The sequence below is a fragment of the Oncorhynchus tshawytscha genome, linkage group LG20 (genome assembly GCF_018296145.1).
Source record: "Oncorhynchus tshawytscha isolate Ot180627B linkage group LG20, Otsh_v2.0, whole genome shotgun sequence".
In the NCBI taxonomy this organism is placed as follows: Eukaryota; Metazoa; Chordata; class Actinopteri; order Salmoniformes; family Salmonidae; genus Oncorhynchus; species Oncorhynchus tshawytscha.
The window spans coordinates 13,247,882-13,271,692 of record NC_056448.1 but is presented as its reverse complement, the minus strand read 5'-3'; the positions used below and the strand labels follow the sequence as shown (position 1 = coordinate 13,271,692).

Genomic DNA, 23,811 nt, shown 5'->3' with positions numbered 1-23,811 from the left:
AGTTTCTATGTCATTATCAAACAAATGTTTGATAATACCATTGTATCATTTCAGTGCCCTCCGTAATTTAGGCTCTGTACTCCAACACTTTGGATTGAAATGATACAATGTCTATGTTAAAGTGACGACCATCACCGTTCATTTGAGGGTATTTTCATCCTTACTGGGTGAATTGTTTAGAAATTACAGCACTTTTTGTACATAGTCCCCCCCCATTTTAGGGGACCAAAAGTATTGAGACAAATTCACTTCTATTTCTATTAGGCAAAAGTCTAGTATTTGGTCCCATATTCCTAACAATGATCACATCAAGTTTGTGACTTTACACATTTGTTAGATGCATTTACTGTTTGTTTTGGTTGCATTTCAGATCATTCTGTGTCCAATTGAAATGAATGGTAAATAATGTATTGTGTGATTTTGGAGTCACTTTCATTGTAAGAATAGAATGATTCTCAACACTTCTACATTAATGTAGATGCTACCATGATTACGGATAGCCTTGAATGAATCGGCTATAAGTGAGAAAGTTAAACGGACAAATATATCTCCCCCCCAAAAATGCTAACCTCACATTATTGAAACGGTGAGAGGTTAGCATGTCTTGGGGGTATGATATTAGCCTAATGGTCTCTAAAATCCCACTTGATCTGTCTTGCATCTGACTCCGCACTGCTCTGCCTGTTTCAGAGTGTGGATCATTTCATTGCAGGCCAGGAAAACATACAGAGAAGAAAGGACAGAAGGAGAAGTTAGTGCAAAGAAAGAATTTAAGGGATTTATTGTGGAGAAGACATGTGCATGAGTAAAATCTTTATTGCATGCACAGAACTATATGTCAAAGGTTTGAGTGAAACAAGTGCTGAGAGTGGTCCTTTCCAAATGCCACAACATGCACCGGAGAGGGGACCTCAGATTGACCCCTAATACCAGCCACAGCGTGGAGGAGGCACCACTACACTTACACAACATTTACACCAGCGAGAGCTGCAGTTTACCCCAATGCCTCCAGACACCGCCACAGTTCAAATCTATACCCAGAAGAGCAGAAGCTAAAAGTATGATCAGAAGCACTTCCTTCACATTCAGTGACCTGATGCTTAATACAAGCAGTTGGCTTGGCAAAAAGAAAAGAAAAAAAAGAAATGCAGATTTATTTTGTCTTTCTTTTGCAACAGTAACAGCTATAGTTGGTTTGAAAATAATTATTATCTTTGACTAAATTATTCTATGATAGTATAGTCTGTAACTGGAATGCACAACAGGAGAGAAGACACAAAAAATCTAAAATGTAAAAGTGGTGCATGAACCACACACACACCATTTCAATTTGGCAGCACAAAAATCAAGGGAATATGGCAATACTGATAGTTACATACAACTGTTGAGAGTATGGCATTAAGTAAAAACTTCACATAAGAATGTTCTTGACCACAATTTAAAACAATAACAAAATGGTAAGACTTTCCATTCAACAAAAAAATTGCAGATATTTAAATGCGTTTCATCCCCAGTAAAAAGTGGACTATGAATTGCAACAGTTTTTTCTCTAGTTTTTTTTTTTAGAGGAAAGTGTGAGGGTAGGCATGATGAGAGAAAAAAAAAAAAGTTCATCTTGGAATGCGTGCTTGGGATCGTCGCTGGGAAGATGCCAAGCGGAATTGATGAAGCCGAATTCTACAATTTTGCCAGTGGCTGGCCCCGCACACTTGATTCTCTCCCAACCAATGAATGGTCCTGAGCGGGGGTCGAGTCTTAGATGGCAACCTTGGAGATCTGGTCCTCCAGTTTGGCAATTCGGCGGTCCTGTAGGGTGACAAGGTCTCTGAGCGACTTGACTTCTCGCAGTAGCTCCTCCAGTTTCCCTTCATTTTGCTGTGATAAAGTAGAGAAAGAACTACAAGTTAAAAAATGACAAGAGACATCGTCACAAACCATCTAATGGCTAAAATTATTTAATATCGATCTTTGAGATCCAAATCTAGTCACTGACTTATTTAGTTTACCTTAATACATCTTGACTGTTGCCAGTGTTACAGTACAGTTTTATTCACTATGTTGTTGTTGTTACGGTAACTGTCCAGTCCTACTCACTGTACAGGGATGTGGAGAGGCCTTGCTCTGGGCAGGCGAGGTGTTATCTGCTTTCTTGGCTAGCTTGCCCTCCAGGACATTGGACTTCTTGACCACCTTGAGGTCACGGTTCTTTCCGGGGACATAGCCGTTTTTCAGGGAGATCAGGATAGGCTCACCGTTCTTCCCATCAAACCAGTCCTCTGCCTCGATGGCACAGTCTGGTCCCGCAGTGTCCGGGTAAAGGTCATCCTGGAACAGGTCCGACTGTACGTGTGTGTGTGTGTGGGATGGCGAGAGAGACGTAATGGTATCAGTTAGGATTGTAATCCATTCTTAATATTGCCCACATCTGAAAGACAATTGCACTCTTTTTTTATAGCATCAATATCTTTCAACTTTAAAAATAATTAGTCAAAGAGTAAAAGGAAGAGACAAACCTTTCGGGGGACTGTCATGATGATTGGTTCACACTTTCTCTCATGTAGTTTATAAAACCTGCAAGGGAAATAGATAAAATATGATGAGGATGCACAGCTGTGGGAATCAAAGGCATTGGGACTGTTCTCTCAAACAAGCCCTCCCTCTAGTGGACGAAAGGAGAAGGTCTCAAAGCCATCTTTCTAAGTGTATGGTTGTTACCTGGCAATCTCGCACTTATTGACGTCCAGTCCACGTTTGGGCATGTACCCCATACCCCTCTGGGGCTCCTTGCTGGAGAAGGTGTTGAGGTAGTGCACGAACGGAGCCTCGTCTGTGATCTCAAAGTACCGGATGCTACTGTCACCCTGAACAGAGACGAGAGCTTACTGAGAAAACCCGAGCGATACTCTGCCACTGCACTTTAACAGTGTCAGGTTCATAGAAAACGACAAATCCTCCCAGAAAGACGGACGTCACACTAATCCACCATCCAGATGGGAAACTATTGGTGCTATCGGGTTTGGGGGATAAGACAGGGATTTAGGAAATACATGACATCTCTAACAAGCATATCATCCTCACCTTCCCACACAGGTACACCACGTTGGTGTCTGCGTCGTAAAAAGGCAGCAACACTCCATTACTGGTGTCCAGTTCATGGACTGATATTGGTTCCTCCATGCTTTTCTGTTAACACAATAAATACATTTCATGTGCTTAGATAGATAAGTGGCTAGATAAGGATATGTGCATCTATGAGCGCATGAACGTCTATGTGTGTGTGTGTGTGTGTGTGTCTGGTTGGGAGGTGACGTACAGGGTTCCAGAGGGCTAGCTGCCGCTCGCTCATGCGGCTGAAGCCGGTGGTGAAGATGTTTCCGTCAGCCAGGAAGATGGCTCTCATTGGCCGTGCTCCATCGTGGGCCTTGTCCTTCTCCTGAAAAGACACAGCACATCTGTCAGAGAGGATCGTATGTTTGAGCACCAATAACATGTCTCGGTAGGAGGGTGTGTATGTGTTTGTGAATGAGTATGAAAGAGAAGAGCGCATATCAAGCCAACCCCCAGAGTCCCCAGCCCACACACCGCCACAATCTTCTCCTTGCGGGGATCGATTACGCGGATCTTCTTGTCCTTGCAGGCGGTGCAGATGAGGGCTCCGTTGCGGCTCCAGCAGGCGCTGAAGATGACGTCAGGGTGCATGTCCTCCAGCTGGATCATGGCCTCGCCCGTCCCCACATTCCAGATGATGATCAGGTTGTCACAGCCTGGAAGGACAGACACAAACAAACTACAGTCAGAATCCACATGCCTCTGTCTCAGAGCAGAGTGCAGTCCTACAGTAGAATGGAAAATATAGAAGAGGCCTTGTAATTCTCAGAGCTGATGTGACAAATGTACTCCATGCTGAACATGCCACGCTCCTTGTGTGAGAGCAGAGTGTCAAAGCTGTCTCTACCTGCACTCATGAGGACGTTCCGGGCCGTGGGGTGCCAGGTGACGATGCCCACCCTCTTGGAGTGTCCCTCCAACACCACCACAGGCTCAGCCAGCGGGGTGACCAGCCCATTCTCTGGGATCTGCCACACCTGAAGACACAGAGATTAAGTTAGTCATGATGCCATTAGCTTCTACTTGTCTTTAGCGATTTTCTCATTTTTAACTATGGAGACAAACAGACTAAAAGGTATACTACACAGCCAACCTGACAGGTATATAAAATCGAGGACACAGCCATGCAATCAATCTCCATAAACAAACATTGGCAGTAGAATAGATAGTACTAAAGAGTTCAGTGACTTTCAACGTGGAATCGTCATAGGATGCCACTTTTCCAATAAAGTTAGTTCATCAAATTTCTGCCCTGGCCAACTGTAAGTGCTGTTATTGTGAAGTGGAAACTTATAGGAGCAACAACGGCTCAGGCGCGAAGTGGTAGGCCACACAAGCTCACAGAACGGGACCGGCGAGTGCCGTCTATCCTCAGTTGCAACACTCACTACAGAATTGCGAACTACCACTGGAAGCAACGTCAGCACAAGAACTGCTCGTCGGGAGCTTCATGAAATGGGTTTCCATGGCCGAGCAGCCACACAGAAGCCTAAGATCACCATGTCCAATGCCAAGCGTCAGCTGGAGTGATGTAAAACTCACCTCCATTGGACTCTGGAGCAGTGGAAACGCATACTCTAGAGTGATTCATCATGCTTCACCATCTGTCAGTCCGACTTGGCAGATGCCAGGAGAACGCTACCTGCCCGAATGCACTGTGCCAACTGTAAAGTTTGGTGGAGGAGGAAGAATGGCCTTGGGCTGTTCGTGGTTTGGGCTCAGCCCCTTAATTCCAGAGAAGGGAAATCTTAACTCTACAGCATACAATGACATTTGAGATGATTCTGTGCTATCAACTTTGTGGTAACAGCTTGGGGAAGGACCTTTCCTGTTTTAATGTGACAATGCCCCTGGGCACAACGCGAGGTTCATACAGAAATGGTTTGTCGAGATCAGTGTGGATGAATTTAATTGGCCTGCACAGAGCCCTGACCTCAACCCCATCAAACACCTTTGGGATGAATTGGAACATCGACTGCGAGCCAGGCCTAATCACACAACATCAGTGCCCGACCTCACTAATGCTTTTGTGGCTGAATGGAAGCAAGTTCCTGCACATGAACTTGAACGCAGTTTGGTCATGACATCGTGATCTGTTTTTGTTACCAAATTTTTCTCCCCAATTTCGATCTTGTCTCATTGCTGCAACTCCCCAATGGGCTTGGGAGGTGAAGGTCGAGTAATGTGTCCTCCAAAACCCGCCTTAACACCCACTCGCCTAACCAGGGAAGCCAGCTGCACTAACGTGTTGGAGTAAACACCATTCACCTGACGACCGAGGTCAGCCTGCAGGTGCCCGGCCCACCACAAGGAGTCGCTAGAGCGCAATGAGCCAAGAAAAGACCCCGCCCAAACCCTCCCCTAACCCAGAAGACGCTGTGCCAATTGTGCATCGCTCTACGGGACTCCCAATCACGGCCTGTTGTGATCCATCCCGGGATTGAACACGGGTCTGTAGTGACGCCTCTAGCACTGCGATACAGTGCCTCAGACCACTGCGCCACTCGGGAGGCTCCGATCAGCAATTTCTATTGGAGAATCAGTTTCTAGGCATCTTCATACAATCTTTGATGTGCTTGTCTAATGTTACCAGGATGTGCTAACAGTGTTTAGTCTAAAGGTGGCAGCAGAGAGCTGATGGGGACAACACACCCTTTGTTCAGAAACAAGGAAGGGAGAGGAATAAGGCCTGCGTAACACTTCATGTTTCAGAGAGCAGACCTTTCTACAATGTTCTTGTATTCCATCTTTAAGGTCTATCGTATCATATAAAATACATTCAATTAGATCAAATATTGTACGGACCACTCAGTGGACTTATCAGTCTCTTGCTACAGGCGAGACCAAATAAGGACGCGAGACATACTGACAGGATGACCTCACCGCCCCACCATTTCCATATGGCTGGGGTTTTGATTACACTATGACACATGCTTTGTGTATAGAGCACACCATGGAGGTTAACGTTGCAGCACTGACAGACAGGGTTATTGATCCCATATGAATCTCAGGTCTTTCGCAGAGATGTCACCGAGTTCCCTGCAAAATAATCTACAGGGGTTGACAAGCTTGACTTCACAAGATGCACACAAGGCGTCCAAGCGTGCAGTAGGTAGGTAGGTAGGTAAGACAGCATATTGAACATAGTGTCACAGCGACACCATTCGGACGATGTCAGCAGTGAAAACTAGATGTACGTACCATGACCGTGCAGTCCTCGGAGCCGCTGGCGATGACATGGTCATTGTGAGGGCACCAGTCGATGTCCAGGACAGGTCCCGTATGACCACATACTGTTGGGTAGGCCTTGTCTATGCGACCCGTCTGGAGAGAGAAAGGAGGGAGGTTTGGTATGATTGCTGGAGATCAGTAACAAAGGACGGGGAGAAACTGAACCCCCCAATCCTACTGGCAAAGACCAAGGGTTGACTTGTGAAGGAGATAGAAATACAGGGTTAGGACATACTACTCTCCCTGTGAGACAGACAATTTATAGTTGTTACTGTAAGTCTGGCATTTCTAAACTATTACTTTCAGCACCATTCATCTTTACTGTCTTCAAATCCCCAAGGCAGGATTATACGTGGTCATTTACAAACTCTGCAGGCTAACGTTCCTAAAGAAAATACCATTCATCCAATCAGAGGGCCTCTAGATGACATGAGCAACCTGGGGGTCAGCGTGTGACCTCTGCCGTCAACTGGATCAATGAGTGATGAGGACCCACTTATTTCGCTCAGCTCCTCTGTCTTTGGGTTAATCCAGGCTGACACCGACTCTGTGCATGGCAGGACTGAGGCCTCAGTGACGTCACGAAAGGGCTGTGTGAGAAACTGGTTCTCCTATTTACAACTAGCCTGGTCCCGGACTACGGCTGTTACTGACCTCAGCATTTTAAAAAAATACCACACTGATAAAGAAATTTGTCCCCACCCCCACCATGAGTAATCGCTATGGCAAGGTATAGGGCTAGAGAGGTCTGCATTCTCATTAATGATTCATTAAGTCTGCAGCTATGTTGATATTTTTTCAGTGTTTCTCTCAATCAGCCATTAATACTAAATAGAAATATCAGGCTCTCAAAACTCCTAATTATGAGATGCTGGAATTGGAGAAGCAATTTAATCACCGGTCTGACCCCCTGGGGCCTAACTGGCACTCCCTGTCTGCCATTACTGCTGTTGTCACGGTAACAACATGCCAGGAGGAGTGGGAACAGCAGCCAGTAAGTTCATATTCACAACATAGCCTATCATACAGATCAAGGAGGGAGGGATAGTTTGGGTTTGTTGACTGAGTATCTTCACTAATTAGACTCCCCATACACAGGCCTCTCTCTCAGGGGAAATGCAGATCAGTTCCAGAACAAGACATCGGTAACAGTCACGTTTCCAGTAGGGCTGGGAATGTCCAGGAACATCACGATACGATGTGTATTGCGATTCTATATGTATTTTGATTCAATACTGCAATTTTATTGCAATTTGATGCTCCAAAGATATTTCTCACCCTGTCTACTGCAGGAGGGACAAGAGAGCCATGAGTAAAACGAGTTTTGACCACATGGACAGAAAATTGCTGAAAACATGTTGGCTCACCACTTAAAAAGATGGATAACAAGCTAGAAAAGAAATACGAGTTTTGGCGCAGGAACAGCCGACTAGGGCTAGCTAACGTTAGCTGTTTATTTTTTTATAGAGAATTGATACTACTGAAGCCATAGAATCGATATATTAGTCAAATAACATTGCTATACTTTACTGTATACATTTTCCCCCAATCACTGATTTCCAGTGTAGTTTGATATGACCATTATATAGGCTACTGCTACATGAGGGACAGACAGACGGGAGGTAAGTGACTATAACAGATATTACAGCAGATGTTTGAGAACACACTCACACTCAAAAGGGAGATGTATTTTATTTTACAAGACACAGCTAGAGGGTTACATATTCACTCAAACAATCATCTCCGTTCTATGGATAATACAGTCCAATTGTTGTGAATAATGGTGTCTGGAGACATGCGTTGCTGAACTCGTGAATCTGACTCTAAGTCGAAAATCTGTAATCTGTCGAAAAACGGCTGAAATGTCAGAATCTCGTAGTGCCCCTTTAAGCAATGTAGCAGTTACCAGTCTCTTTAAGGGGGGATGAAGGAAATATATGATAATGTAAACTAATTAACCAAGTGGACTAGAATAATTGCATCCCATCCAGTACACTAGGGTCAGTGAGGCAAGTGTAACAAGAGGGCGTGAATGCATGTAATGCAAATGCCTTTAGAACAACCATACTGATTAAAATAGATGTGTGATTGATTGCGTGTCTATGGTGTTTGTTACTATAAGTGGCTGGCACGGTTTCCAAATGCTAAAGTTTTAGCATTTGTGGCACAAATCCCATTCAAGTCATGGGACCGATATTAGCATTTTTAGCCAATCATGTTTAATCATGCGTTACACAGGCAGCTGAATTCTGATATTTTTTTCACTAATTGGTCTTTTGATAAATCAGATCAGCTCTGAAAAAGATGAGGTGATCGGTCAAACGATTGGGGGAAAATATCAGAATTGGGCTGCTTGTGTATCTGTAGCACAGGTGACTTTTGTGAGCTTCACAATCAACTTGAGATACTTTCTGATTTTTTTGGACATGATGCGCGAAAAATGTGAATATCGGTCCCATGAATGGGATTTGTGCCACAAATGCTAAAACCAGGGGTAAAAAAAATCCCATGACTGAAACTTAAGTCGATCTGATAACTTTCTTACAATAAAGTGGAGGTTATTTTATTTTATTTATTTTTATTTCACCTTTATTTAACCAGGTAGGCAAGTTGAGAACAAGTTCTCATTTACAATTGCGACCTGGCCAAGATAAAGTAAAGCAGTTCAACACATACAACGACACAGAGTTACACATGGAGTAAAACAAACATACAGTCAATAATACAGTATAAACAAGTCTATATACGATGTGAGCAAATGAGGTGAGATAAGGGAGGTAAAGGCAAAAAAAGGCCACGGTGGCAAAGTAAATACAAAATAGCAAGTAAAACACTGGAATGGTAGTTTTGCAATGGAAGAATGTGCAAAGTAGAAATAAAAATAATGGGGTGCAAAGGAGCAAAATAAATAAATAAAATACAGTAGGGAAAGAGGTAGTTGTTTGGGCTAAATTATAGGTGGGCTATGTACAGGTGCAGTAATCTGTGAGCTGCTCATTATGCTGTTATGACCATTATGCATTTTGGGGAAGAGGATCATTTTGTACATGTATTAAACTGGGAGTTGACCAATTCCAGTCCCCTGCTCAGGGGGTGCGGGGTGCTCCCAGGGATCATTTTTATGTAGAAGGACTGAGTTCTGGTGAAGGTCAGTTCTGGTGACTTTTTAAGAAGGACATTCTACTCCAAAATGTATGAAAATAAAATGATGCTGATAATAATAATAATAATAATTTCCACCTCCAGAAAAGAGCCCAATAAGATGTCGGTAAAAATTGTGTATAAATTAGGAAAACATATTAGACCAGATGTCACATAGAACACACAACAACAAGTCGACTAGGTAAACAATTCTACTATGATGCCGTCTGATTTAGTTTTAATAACATTACATGGCAAAAATAGAAACACTGGAAAGTGATAAAGTATAGGCTTTGAATTACTTTGCCAGCAGCTACAGTAGGCAACACAGCACTGTTTGAGTTGTGCGCTGCGGTAGTGCGCATGTTAGACTATTTCACCCCCCCCCCTCCAAGACGTTTTATTGCTGTCATACCTTGTCCATAGACTGTTTACACAGGGCAAGGAAACTAAATGTAATTTTGTAATTTGGGTGAACTGTCCCTTTAAACTCAAACATGTTTTCCTGAACAAATAATGCAAATTGATATTTGATTACAACATCAATATGACACTTCAATATAAGTGATTCTGCTTTATATATTTGAATGTAGAGTTTGCCCCTACATTTTTAACACCCATGTCCCAGAATCCTCTAGGCAAAACACATTTCCATCAGCCAATCGGGAGAGAGACAGGAAATGGTCCTGTAGGCAGCCTGACATGCAAAGTGCTGGACTTCCATATATGGTCAAATCTGCTGACAGCAGCAAGCTCTTGGGTACTGAATAGAGGGAGGGGAGAGAGAGAGAAGAGTGGAGACAGACAATTGCTGTTGGCTGTTCACACAACTCCCCTATACACATGCACACACACCGGCTCTCTTGTCACACTGATCAATCCCGGGCATAGGAAGCTTCTTTCAAATTAAATTTTCTTTCACCAAATTTAAACCACCTAGACATTTGACCTAAAATCCATTCAGCGTGTAGCACTATTGTCCAGAAGTTGTTGGTCTTCCATAGGGTCAGAAAACCTGAAAGAGGTGGGCGAGCCATTTTGCAGTAAGATACTACAGCGCACCCTCACGTTCTGTATACATTGTTGGACCAACAAAATTCGATTGGCATATACATATCCGGAATAGTAAAATATCATTGTAATCTAATTTAGTTGAAGTGATAGGAATGAGCCATTTCAAGAAAGACCTCTGCAAAGACTCTCAGTAATCAAATCCTTAGGAAATAACAAATAATCAAAATCATACTGAAACAGAACGGAGCGACTGAATGTAACTAATACTGAGATATAGGCCAACAGTGAGAGGAAGTGTTCCAAGAGCAATGAGACAGGAGGAGCCACGATGCTGCCTGGTTGGCCGACAGTGACACACTCACCTTAAGCAGAGGGAGGACGAGGAAGGCTCCGCCCCCACTGGCCTCGATGATGATGGCGACAAATTTGGGGTTGACGGCACAGAAGGAGCTGTCCCATGTGACCCGGGAGACGCGGATGTCGTCATAGCACTGGTCGTTCTTCACTGCCTGGCCAAAGACATGACGGAACTTACTCGCTCGCACCACTCGCCTGAACATATCTGTCATCAGGAGGAGAGACAGGGAGAGAGAGAGAGAGAGAGAGGTGTCAGACAGATGCTAGAACGGGGTTACTGATCTCTTATGGACAGACGCACGTTACATAAATGGTATCATAGCGACTGTTAGACTGTGGGATGCGATGATGAACAATGAACTTTGTTCCGGATGGGAAATTTGGCCCATAGACGTGACTGAAATTTGGCTTCTGTTTAGGGGGGGGGGGTGGAGACTTTGCTAGTCTCGTTAGTATCTTTCCTCAAATCTCCCCCAGAACTTAATCAAGATACTTTTGTATATATAGTGAATGTGGACACCCCTTCCAATTAGTGAATTCAGCTATTTCAGCCACACCCGTTGCTGACAGGTGTATAAAATCTCCATAGACAAACATTGGCAGTAGAATGGCCTTACTGAAGAGCTCAGTGACTTTCAACGTGGCACCGTCATAGGATGCCACCTTTCCAACAAGTCAGTTTGTCAAATATCTGCCCTGCTAAAGCTGCAAGTGCAGTTATTGTGAAGTGGAAACGTCTAGAAGCAACAACAGCTCAGCCGCGAAGTGGTAGGCCACACAAGCTCACAGAACGGGACCACCGAGTGCTGAAGCGCATAGCACGTAAAAAATAACATGTTCTCGGTGGCAACACTCACTACCGAATTCCAAACGGTCTCTGGAAGCAACGTTGGCACATTTTACCGTTTGTCGGGAGCTTCATGAAATGGGGTTCCATGTTCGAGCAGCCGCACACAAGCCGCACGTAATGCCAAGCTTTGGCTGGAGTGGTGTAAAGCTCGCTGCCTTTGGGACTCTGGAGCAGTGGAAACGCGTTCTCTGGAGTGACGAATCACGCTTCACCATCTGGCAGTCCGATGAACGAATCGGAGTTTGGCGGATGCCAGGAGAACGCTACCTTTCCGAATACATAGTGCCAACTGTAAAGTTTGGTGAAGGAGGAATAATGGGCTGGGGCTGTTGTTCATGGTTCAGGCTACTGTCGGCCCCTTAGTTCCAGTGAAGGGAAATCTTAACACTACAAGATAAAATTACATTCTAGATGATTCGTTTCCAACTTTGTGGCAACAGTTTGGGGCAGCAAAGGGGGGACCATCTCCATATTAATGCCCATGATTTTGGAATGAGATGTTCGACGAACAGGTATCCACATGCTTTTGGTCATGTAGTGCATATACAAATATAAAACTTCACATTCTCTTTAGACACACTCTACACTGAAAACAAATATTGGTGTGGTCACTGCCCAAACTAAGGCTCAGTTGATGTGAAGCCACTCCAGGACATGGTCATTGACTCGGACATAAAGTTAGAGTTATCCCCATCTCTGCCTCAAATGGAAGAACACAGCTTATCTAAACTGGATCAAGCCTAAATGGCAGAGCTGGCTCCCAGTCAGAATAGAGTCAGACTTTTAGATGTCTACTTTTCTGTGCATCTGATCAAATGAGGTGATGGCTGAGTTTGTGTGTATGAACTATGAACCTAGAAAGCATTAGCCTAATATGTATTTTGAGAAAACTTTGCATCTCATCCACCACCCTTCTTATTAGCCTACTTAGGCAGCCTTTATTCACATTGCCCAATGTTCACTTTGGCAAGCTCATGTTGGTGTAAGCTGGCCACAAACAAAGTCCCACGAGAGCTCTGTCTAGCTAGCGTACAGCTCTGTTTCCATAACAACAATGATAGATTCCCATCACGCCTCACAGGGAGCAGGCTCCCATCAGAAGAGCTGACTGACCCTGCTGCAGGAAGAGCTTAATCAATTACGGGTTAGCATCAAAGGCTTCCTTGTGTCTCCCATAGCCACCAACAGAATGCGGTGCATAGCCACAGTACAGTACTGTGAAATCAGCCAGGGCTGAGCCAGGACAGGCAGTAATAAAACTGATGCTTATGGGCTATGTTCCACTCAGGGCCTTTAGCTCAGACTCCCTGAGACCTTTCACGTCATCAAGTATCACTAGCAGAGTGCACTAAAACGTTGTACTTGACACCCCCTTGACCTGGTGGATAATCTTGAGGAGATACTGTGTGCAGTTGGCATTCTTGCCAACATGCCACCTAGGCCGAAACTCACTATTGCTGGCAATTGGCATTCAATGAATTTTGATCCTCCCACCATCCTTCATATGGGATGTTGTTTTTTTGATGACAGATGGTTTCCTGCTTAGTTTCCTTCACAGGAAGTGGATGCAGAAGTTGTATCTTTCCTTTAGCCCATATAGTGGTCACAATGTGCATGGTAGACAGTGATAATAGACCAGGCTATAAGAATAGGCATGCCAGCCAGTCATTCTATGTACATGCACTAGTAACTCATGGTCTGCTACCTTCAACATCTATTCAGAATGTGCACTGATGACCTCGCAATCTCTGCCAGAATGTAGTAAATAGCCTATCATTTGACTTGACATAAGCACTGGACAATCTCATAGATTGTTGTTAGGAGCTCTGAGCTCCGTATTTTGAATGGTAGGACAGACAGAAACAGTCCTGATCTTAATAACACAGAAGTCGTCCCTGTGGTGAAAGAGACGGATGAAAGTCAGTAAACTACATGCTGAGGGAAGAGATGGCCTTTCAGTCAAGGTCATTTTCATTATACAAGGAGCTGGTACATGTGTCGCTGGGCCGTCCGCTCTCTCACACACGTGTGAATGACGGCTAGAGCTACGGCATTTACATTCTTCTTCTGACTGAGATCAACCAAGCCTGTCTCAGGTCAATGGGTTTGCATCTTTTTGATGAAATGGGGCCAGTCACAGAAACATCTGCATCTACAGTGGGCTCCAAAATTACTGGCAATGCACAAACAATGCTTAAACAAATATAAACAATATAATTATAGAGAAACTCAAAATACCAACATGTGAGAAATACTGTACTTTATTAATGTTTCAATGGAACCAACCAAAATAATTTATTAATTTAGTTAAAAATCAATGTCCTCCAAATCAAGGTTTCACAATTAATGGCACCCTTAAAGATAATTGTAAATAACATCTACCAAAATGAAACCACTAATTAAATTCCACTTATTTAAGTGTATCTAAGTCTTAAGGAACTATACTGAGCCATTACATCACTTCCTGTTTCACTAGGGTATAAAAAAAAGAGGTAACACACATGCAATATACCTTTGTCATCCAACACCATGAAGAAAACAAAAGAACTAGCAGTTCAAAAAGAGACAAATGGTCATAGACCTTCATAAATCTGGTAATGACTACAAGAAGATCCAGAAACTATTGAATATACCAATGAGCACGGTCAGGGCAATTATTAGAAAATTCAAAAGATATGGAACAGTTGAAAACCTCAAGGGTAGAGGACGCAAATGCATTTTGCCTCCCAGGATAGGGAGGAGGATAGTGAGAGAAACAACAAAATCTCCAAGAATCACTGTGAAAGAATTGCAGGCCTTGGTGCCGCCTTGGGGTCACCAGGTTTCAAAAAGTACCATCAGACACCACCTCACAGGCTCTTTGGAAGGGTTGCCAGAAGAAAGACACTTCTGACCCCAAGACACAGATGCAAGCGCTTGGAGTTTGCCAAACGTCATTTAAATTATGACTGGAAGAAGGTGCTCTGGTCAGATGAGACCAAAATTGAACGTTTTGGTCATATACAGCATCGGCATGTTTGGCGTCAAAACAGAGATGCATACAAGGAGAGGCACCTCATACCCATGGTGAAATATGGAGGGGGGGGGTCAGTGATGTTTTGGGGCTGTTTTAATTCCAGAGGTCCAGGGGCACTGGTTAAGACTGATGGCATAATGAAATCCACCAAGTATCAGGCAATTTTGGCTGACAATCTGGTCGTCTCTGCCAGAAGGCTGGGACTTGGCCGTAGGTGGACTTTCCAACAAGACAATGACCTGAAACATACCTCAAGATCCACACAGAAATGGTTCTGTGACAACAAAATCAAAGTTCTGCCATGACCATCTCAGTCGCCGGACCTCAATCCAATCGAAAACCTGTGGGCTGAGTGGAAGAGGGCAGTTGATAAGCGCAAACCCAAGAATGTGAAGGATCTTGAAAGGATCTGCATAGAGGAATGGTCCAAAATCCCTCCAAATGTGTTCCATAACCTTGTCAAACATTAAAGGAAAAAGACTCCAGGCTGTTATTCTTGCCAGAGGTGGTTGCACTAAGTACTAAATGAGGAGTGACAATAATTATGAAACCTTGATTTTGGTTACATTTATTTTGTATTAAATAATTGAATGATTTTGGTTGGTTCCATTGAAACATTAATAAAGTACAGTATTTCTCACATATTGGTATTTTGAGTTTCTCTCTTTAATTATATTGTTTATATTTTTTTAAAGTATTGATTGTGCATTGCCAGTCAGGGGTAGAGGTCGACCGATTAATCGGAAGTTTTCACAACAATCGGAAATCTGTATTTTTGGGCCCCGATTTTTTTTTTTTTACACCTTTATTTAATCTTTATTTAACTAGGAAAGTCAGTTAAGAACACATTCTTATTTTCAATGACGGCCTAGGAACAGTGGGTTAACTGCCTTGTTCAGGGGCAGAACGACAGAGTTTCACCTTGTCAGCTCGGGGGATCCAATCTTGCAACCTTAACTAGTCCAACACAATAACGACCTGCCTCTCTCTCGTTGCACTCCACAAGGAGGCTGCCTGTTACGCGAATGCAGTAAGCCAAGGTAAGTTACTAGCTAGAATTAAACTTATCTTATAAAAAACAATCAATCATAATCACTAGTTAACTACACATGGTTGATGATATTACTAGAAATTATCTAGCGTGTCTCCTGCGTTGCATATAATCTGACTGAGCATACAAGTATCTGACTGAGCGGTGGTAGGCAGAAAAAGGCGCGTAAACATTAATTCAAACAGCACTTTCGTGTGTTTTGCCAGCAGCTCTTCGTGGTGCGTCAAGCATTGCTCTGTTTATGACTTCAAGCCTATCAACTCCCGAGATGAGGCTCGTGTAACCGAAGTGAAATGGCTAGCTAGATAGCGCGCGCTAATTGTCGTTGTGTTGCTGGTTCGAGCCCAGGGAGGAGCGAGGAGAGGGACGGAAGCTATACTGTTACACTGGCAATACTAAAGTGCCTATAAGAACATCCAATAGTCAAAGGTTAATGAAATACAAATGGTATAGAGGGAAATAGTCCTATAATAACTACAACCTAAAACTTCTTACCTGGGAATATTGAAGACTTATGTTAAAAGGAACCACCAGCTTTCATATGTTCTCATGTTCTGAGCAAGGAACTGAAATGTTAGCTTTCTTACATGGCACATATTTTACATGGAACATATTGCACTTTTACTTTCTTCTCCAACACTTTGTTTTTGCATTATTTAAACCAAATTGAACATGTTTCATTTACTTGAGGCTAAATTGATTTTATTGCTGTATTATATTAAGTTAAAATAAGTGTTCATTCAGTATTGTTGTAATTGTCATTATTACAAATAAATAAATAAAAATGGGCCCATTAATCGGCATCGGCTTTCATGGTCCTCAAATAATCGGAATCGGCGTTGAAAAATCATAAATCGGTCGACCTTTAGTCAGGGGTGCCAGTAATTTTGGAGCCCACTGTATAGCAACACTATATTTCCTATAAATCATATTAGCCTACACATAGGCTATCCTTAATTTGTCCTGAATGGACTCTCCTAGTCACACATCGATCTCTTTTGAAGCGGGAACAGGCATTAGCACAGCAAGGCCATCTCTCCTGGGTCAAATACTCTCCTGGGTCGAAGCCTTGGGTACAGGACATACGCTATATGACCACAGCCTGCATCACTACAACCGCACGATGCAGCCAGAGAAGGACATGCAGGGTTTGACAAACAGAACATTTCATTCCATTACTAGTTTCAGCCCTAATGATTCATTCTGGAAAGGCTCTCCTCTCACACACATGAACCATTCAACAAAATGTGCTCCATGCCTCGCATGCCTAATTTCTCTCAACACAATGACCTACTTTACAGAGAGCAGCATGGCACAAAAAGGACTGAGTCTGGGGTAGCACCACTCCAACTTAAAGATCATACCCATATGAACCTTTGGTCTACGTCCTCCTTTTACTGAGTGTACGGCATCTTTCACTGTATTTCAATTAGAGATATGGAATCACCCAGTCTTCTTCTTACAGAGTTAGTTGCAGCTGTAACTGGAATGGAAGGGTCATACATAAATCCTTACTATACACAACATACAGCATTGACAGTTATGTCAGCAACTTTTAGACTCATACATACTCTGCTGCTAAACAGAAGTCAATCATATATATCGGTCCTGTGTGGCTCAGTTGGTAGAGCATGGTGGCCATGGATCACCCTTACAAAAATAAAAGCACGGATGACTAAATCGCTTTGGCTAAAAGCATCTGCTACATGGCATATACTATATAATATCTTCTCACCCCTGATAGATGAATGAATGTCCAACTTCACCCATAGAAACTGATCCATCAACATGCAATAACCCTGTAGCTTAAATTCCCTGCCTTCTCAGGAAATAACTACTCCACTAGAGCAAGCAAAAGTGACATGACCAATAATGCAAACCATTTGCTATTGTAGGTGCTAGGTATTGTGAGGTCGACTTCAGGACACATTATAACGAAAATATTTCATTCGTGTTCAAAATTATTAAAATGTTGGTCAGACTAAGGTATGCCATATGCTTATTTTCTGGTTAAGAACAGTTGAGGTGCAGTAGACAGACTGATAACTATAGTCTTGGATTGAAATGTGACAACCCCACCAGTGGCATCTATAAAACGTTTATGGCCTAGCTAGCTATTAGACTGGGCATCGTTGATGCCTATCATTGGACACATCATTGTCTGCCAGAGTATGTAGCTAGGTAGCTAAGCAATGTAGCTAGCTATTAGCTAGATGGCTGGGTCCTGTAGGCTGCCGTCATCTCCATGCATGTCTCTGATTAATACAGGTTATTGATGATTGTTCAGAGTAGACATGTAAGTACAGTGTATTAATAAACCAACACATTTGATCATAGTCATTATATAGCAGGCTACTCTTCATTCTATAATCTAAAGGTGGACAATAGCCATGCATTGTGTGGCAGGCAAAAATGCTAGCTACTTCCTTATGTGCAATTCATTAGCAATAATTTCCAAAGGCAGCTCCCCACCCGGGAGGACAAATTTGTGGTTAATAATGACTTGCTACAGCGGTGTCTAGTAAATGAATGCCAAAGATGTTTAGGAATTTACTTGAAGATGCTACCGTCTAGAATTTGGAGCATAGACCACCGTCAGTGAGCTATTATGACGCAAGTGCAGATTTTATTCATGGCTCTGGCTGTTCCCATTCAAAACGGTGCACAGCCGGGTAGGCTAGCTAGCAGCAAGATGTTTACTGCAAATACAGGACAGTCCATTTTCCTTACCTCCTAAATCTATGCGAAATTTTCCGTGAACACGAGGTAATCAATCTGAAAACATGAATATGGTAGTTTAGCCCTCGTCCGTTAAGATTTTTCCCTTGTTACACTCGTTCAGCCGTTCGAGTATTCTTTCCCTCCAGACTGCAATTCCATGAACCGGAAGCAACGCCCTGTTTCATCCCCGCCTCTTCCATATGAGGCATTATAGGAATCCCATATCGGAGAGATATCAATTGTCTCATTTATATGATAAAGATACTCTTTTAATAAAAAAATGTTTCTTTCTCCACTGAAAATTATTAATGGGTCTATGAAAGCATCACCAACACTGTTACAAGTAGGCCTATAATAAAAAGACAACAAGGCCTAGATCATGGTCGTTTTGGAGGAACAATGCCAATGGTCTCAGAAATGATTGAGTATTTGCTGTAGACAACTTGTACATGCAACCAGCATGAAATGTCACACACTCAGCCTAATTAACTTTTTAATTGACACGCCCATGCAACTGCATAGCCCTGCTAGATTGGACATAGCCTACAGTTAAACTTCAAGGCACAGTCAAAACCAACAGCAAAAGAATGTGTACAATAATGTGCCAACACTCAGCTTTCTTATGTTTAGTGCGCCTGCAGGTGGTGATTCTGAGAACTGCAGGGCAGGCAGTTCCAAATGTCTCCATTCATGCTATCCTGCTTACCACATCTCTCAGATGTTTGCTCCAAGTCAACCTGTACCTTATTTATTTTCATTGTAAGAGTCAGCTACTTATTAGGCACTATTGCCAACCCTCAAACATGTGGTTCTATGTACAGTGTGGCTGAACCAAACGGCATGACTAACACATTCTAACAGTACATAGTTTCAATGGGCTAGTGTGTGTCATTGACTCAAAGGCAGACTGCAATCTGGCAAAAATGGCTTCTTTACAACTCAGGTTCCTCACGTGTGTGTGTGGCTGTGTGTGTGTGGGTGAGAGAGAGAGAGAGAGAGAGAGACACACCAACTAGAGTGAGCGAGCAAAGAGGGAGGGAGGGAGAGAGAGTACATCACTGGGGCTGAACTCCCTGCCATCCAGGACTTCTATACCAGGACGTGTCAGAGGAAGGCCCTTAAAATTGTCAAAGACTCCAGCCATCCAAGTCATAGAAGCAGTACCGATGCATCAAGTCTGGAACCAACAGGACGGTGAACAGCTTTAACCCCCAAGCATTAAATAGTTAACCAATAGCTATAGCATTGACCCTTTTGACTCATCACATACACTAACACTGCTACTACTGTTTATCTATCCTGTTTCCTAGTCACTTTATCCCTGCCTACTGTGTACGTACATATTGAATCTACCTCGATTACCTTGTACCCCTGCACATCGACTCGGTACTGGTACCTGCATATAGCCAAGTTATCGTTGCTCATTGTGTATTTATTCCTTGTGTTATTATTTTTCTATTTATTCTATTTTTTTTCTCTCTGCATTTCTGGGAAGGGCCCGCAATTACGAATTTCACTGTTGGTCTATACTTGTTGTTTGCAAAGCATGTTACAAATGACATTTGATATGAGGGAGACATATAGACAGAGAGAACATTGATCCAAAGCACCTTCTTACCTTTTTTGAGTTCAGGCTCTGGTGGTTTTTCAGCAGGCTTCTTAGTGACATCAAAGGCCTTCTTCATCTGTGATACTTTCAGGCTCTGGCCCTGGCCCACAGCCCCGGCAATGGACATGGCCGTGAGCGGTTTTGCCCGGTCTGCATGTCTGATCATGGACTTGGCTGCAAGGGGTTTTGTCCAGTCTGCATGCCTGATTCTCTGGTGCATCCGGTTAGTCTCCTTTATGAGCTCAGCCACAGGCCTGTATGTCTCAGTTTCATGCTCAGACACAGTATCACGATAACGCTGCTCAACAAGACCACTATGGATATCTATACGGTCACTGTGGTCAAAGTTCTTCCAACGGACATCTGTGCTGACAGTGTCGGCAGGGGGTACAGGGTCATCATCATCATCACATTTCATTCTCTTACACAAGGCCTGCTCTAGTTCTCGTATCTCCTCGTCATCTGAAGGACAAGTTATGTCTTCTGAGATTGCAACCGTTTCTAATAGAACAAATGGCTTTTGGGGCTTTTTTGGTACAGGAGGCGGTGGACCTTTGAATTTAGCCTGCTTTTCCAAAAAAGGTTGTCCATCCAACATGTCAATTTGTTTTGGTTCTTCCTCTTCTGCAGCACGTTTGACCATTTGTGCCCAAGCATCAAAATCTATGATATTTCTATACTTTTCCTCTCTAGTTGGTGTCCTTTGTCGTTGTGAAAAATCAAAATTATCTGGCGTGTACATGTTGGATGGTACAGTATAAGCAGCACCTGTGTTGTCCCATAACACACACATGTCCTGAGGAGCTGTGGCACAAGCATTTTCTTTGTTGACTTGATGTGAATGTCTCCTCTTCTTCTTCTTCTTCTTCTCCTCCTCCTTGTGGTAATCATCATCACATATCTTCTGCTCATCCAAGCAGCAGGTTTTTGCAGCTGGAATCTTAACGAAGGGATTTTGGGGCTTTTTTGGGACAGGTGGAGGAGGCCCCTTTGGTTTAAGCCTCTCCCCTGCAAAATAAGGATCTATAGAGGCACCTGAGGTCGCTTTGTCCTCTGTCTGAGTCAAATCCATACTGTTGTTTTGTTGTGTTGGCAATGTGCTCTCCATTTCCCTCTCAGGCAGAATGTGAATGATGGGTGGTGGGGTGATGACAGCAATGTAACAGACAGGCTGGCTCTCCATCTGCATGCTAACAACCTGCCTCTGCCCATCACTGTCCTCTAAAGTTGGCACAGACAGAGGAGGTAAGGGAATCACATTGCATTGTTCTAATGAGCATGAGGACGAGGCAGTTATGAGTTGTGGCATCTTGGGGACAGAGCAGGAGAGGACATTAACTTTGACCTGTTTTTTAGACATAGAGGCAGCTGATAGGGCGTTTGTTCCTCTACCAGTCGTTAAATTAACAGTCTCATCAGAAAGGGATGTTTTGGCATTCTCAGTAACACTCAGAATCTGAATTGGTGAGGGAGATATGACTGCATTCCGAAGTACTGGCTCTTTCTCTACCTTCACAGAAGAACAACTACCAGCAAGTTCTTCCTTAGCATCAAGTAAAACAGCCTCAGTCTTACTCTGAGACTGTTCAGCAGCTAAATGTTCATATTTGGTGATGGAGATGCATGTATCCGTGGATGGGGATACTTCTTTTGCTTTTCCAGTAGAAGTTTCAGTTTGCTGTTGTAAGGAGACATTACCACAATGGCTCTCTATATTATCAAACTGTTGAATGGATTTCCCACTCTTGTCTGTACCTTTGGCTTTAGCCCTTGGTGGAGGCTGAGGAGGATTTGGTGTGTCAAGATGTCTTGGGACACATGCGGAAGATGCCCTGAGTACTTCAGGTTTGCACCGATTTGACTCACAAGCCTCAATCCCGTGGTCTGTGACACAGTCTCTCTTTACCTCCCTCCTCTGCATGTCTTTCACCTGTGGATGCTCATCTGTGGCTGTGGCCTTCCTCTCTTTTTCAGTTTGTGAACCACTCTTAACAGGATCTGTCGTCTCCGAGCGTTTGTCCGGCTTCGTTTTTGTGTTGAGCGTGGTTAATGCTTCTGTTTTCTCATCAAGTTCTTCCTCTATATTCCAAAGGACCAAATCCTCATGAGTGCAGTCTTTTTCTTCAGGGGATTTATTATATGTATCATTTGGCTTGGAATTGGCATGGGTTGATTCAATACACAAGAGAGCTGGTTTCTTGCCTTGAATGCCCGTTTTGAGCTCACAAGTCACAGTCTTTCCCGCCTCATTCTCTGTCATAGCTTTGACAGCTTCAGTTCGTTCAGCCTTCTTCGGGCGACACACGATGCCTGCGGGTTCAGCCAAATGTGGATCCGCTCTTTCCGAACATTCTGTGTGTGAACATCGGGTATGTGCTTTGCAACCACTGCTACCATTACCGGAAAGAACAAAAGAAGTGTTTACAGTGCTGCTCGTATCCTCATCCCGTGTTACTTGTTGCAAACTCTGTGTTTTGCTTGTTTCATCACCCAAAGATGAGGCTTTTTGTGAGGTCTTCTTACTGGATTCCTGGTGTTTTTTTCCTGAAGACCTCTGAAGTCTGTCCTCACTGAGCCTCTGATCATCCACAGCAGAAGAAACGTTCCTCTTTGGATCAGTAGGCGACGTTGTAGGGTCTTTAGGTTTATCCACAACAGCGGCAGAAGTCGTATCCTCCTTCACTATTCTATTTACAGAGAGTGGCTTCTCTTTGTCCCTGATTTTAGAGATCGCGCTCCTCACATCAGACGATAACCACGATTCATCCTTCTCCAGAAGTACAAAGTCCTCCTCGGTAGCCTCTGAGATCACCAAGTCCTCTGTGTTAGACATATCTGTCGTATCCTCTGTATCTGAGTCGCTGTGCCAACCGCCAGCCAGGGATTTACTCCTCACTTGTCCTTCCATTGTATTTGCCCTTTTCTTACTACCCGCAGCTTTATTCTGTGATTTGGGCTCTGAGTGCTGTGTGCTCCTCTCAGAGTTCAGGACACTTTCTGGCTTCTCTATATCATATGTGACAGCCCTGCCTTCTCTGTCCCCTCCCTCGTTCCCTCCCCCCGCGGTCAAGGGGCTCTGTTCCTCACCTAGAGAGGTGCTCATTGGCACCTCACTGAGGTTGTCTGTCAAGGCTGGGGTGGCAGTGAGCTCATCACCTCCCTGCTCACTGGCCAGGCTGCTGCTGACACTCAGTCCCTCTGTTTTCCCATAGCTCCCAGTCCCACCGCTACTGCTACCACTGCCCTGTTCACCGGGCTCCGACTGCTGTCCTCCATTGGAGGCATTTGTTGAAACTCCCTCCTTTTCCGACACTTTGTTCAGCTTCTGACCCATTGGTTGTTGTAGTTGTTTTCTCTCTAAAAGGAAGAGAGAGATACATGTCAAGACACAGCAGTGGTCAAGGAATTACTCAGTGTACAGTAGCATTCTGCTTGCCCATCTCTTAATTTGACATAAGGCCTAGGGCCAAGCCTCTCGCTCTCTTACTATATCACCCCCGACCTTTCTAGATTTCTATATATAGAATAGTAAAATATATATATATATATATTACTCTCTCTTTCCCTCTGAAATCCCACCACTCTCTCCAGTGGACTCACTCTCTCCTCATTCTGTCCTGCTGGAATGTTGTGGCGCTATAATTAAAGTGGCTCTCACTGCCGCCAGTGAGTCACAGGGCCAAAAGGGAAACAGGACAACTGGGATAATAGAA

At 43.6% G+C, this 23,811-nt stretch overlaps 1 protein-coding gene across 2 annotated transcripts; it reads right to left on the bottom strand.

The window, feature by feature from the left end:
• Positions 1–764: 764 nt before the first annotated feature.
• On the bottom strand, positions 765–23,090 carry LOC112219451 (coronin-1C-A). 2 transcript variants are annotated; one of them, XM_024380704.2, is made up of 11 exons: positions 20,108–23,090; positions 10,857–11,056; positions 6,310–6,432; positions 3,956–4,085; positions 3,583–3,764; positions 3,314–3,433; positions 3,079–3,183; positions 2,716–2,861; positions 2,514–2,571; positions 2,095–2,340; positions 765–1,875 (listed from the first exon to the last, which is right to left on the bottom strand). In XM_024380704.2, exons 1-11 carry the CDS (start codon positions 23,004–23,006, stop codon positions 1,756–1,758), a joined length of 4,329 nt encoding a protein of 1,442 aa, XP_024236472.1. In that variant the 5' UTR covers positions 23,007–23,090; the 3' UTR covers positions 765–1,755. The 2 variants fall into 2 exon arrangements, with proteins under 2 accessions (XP_024236472.1, XP_024236473.1); XM_024380705.2 differs by lacking the exon at positions 20,108–23,090 and adding an exon at positions 18,499–18,674.
• Positions 23,091–23,811: the final 721 nt, after the last annotated feature.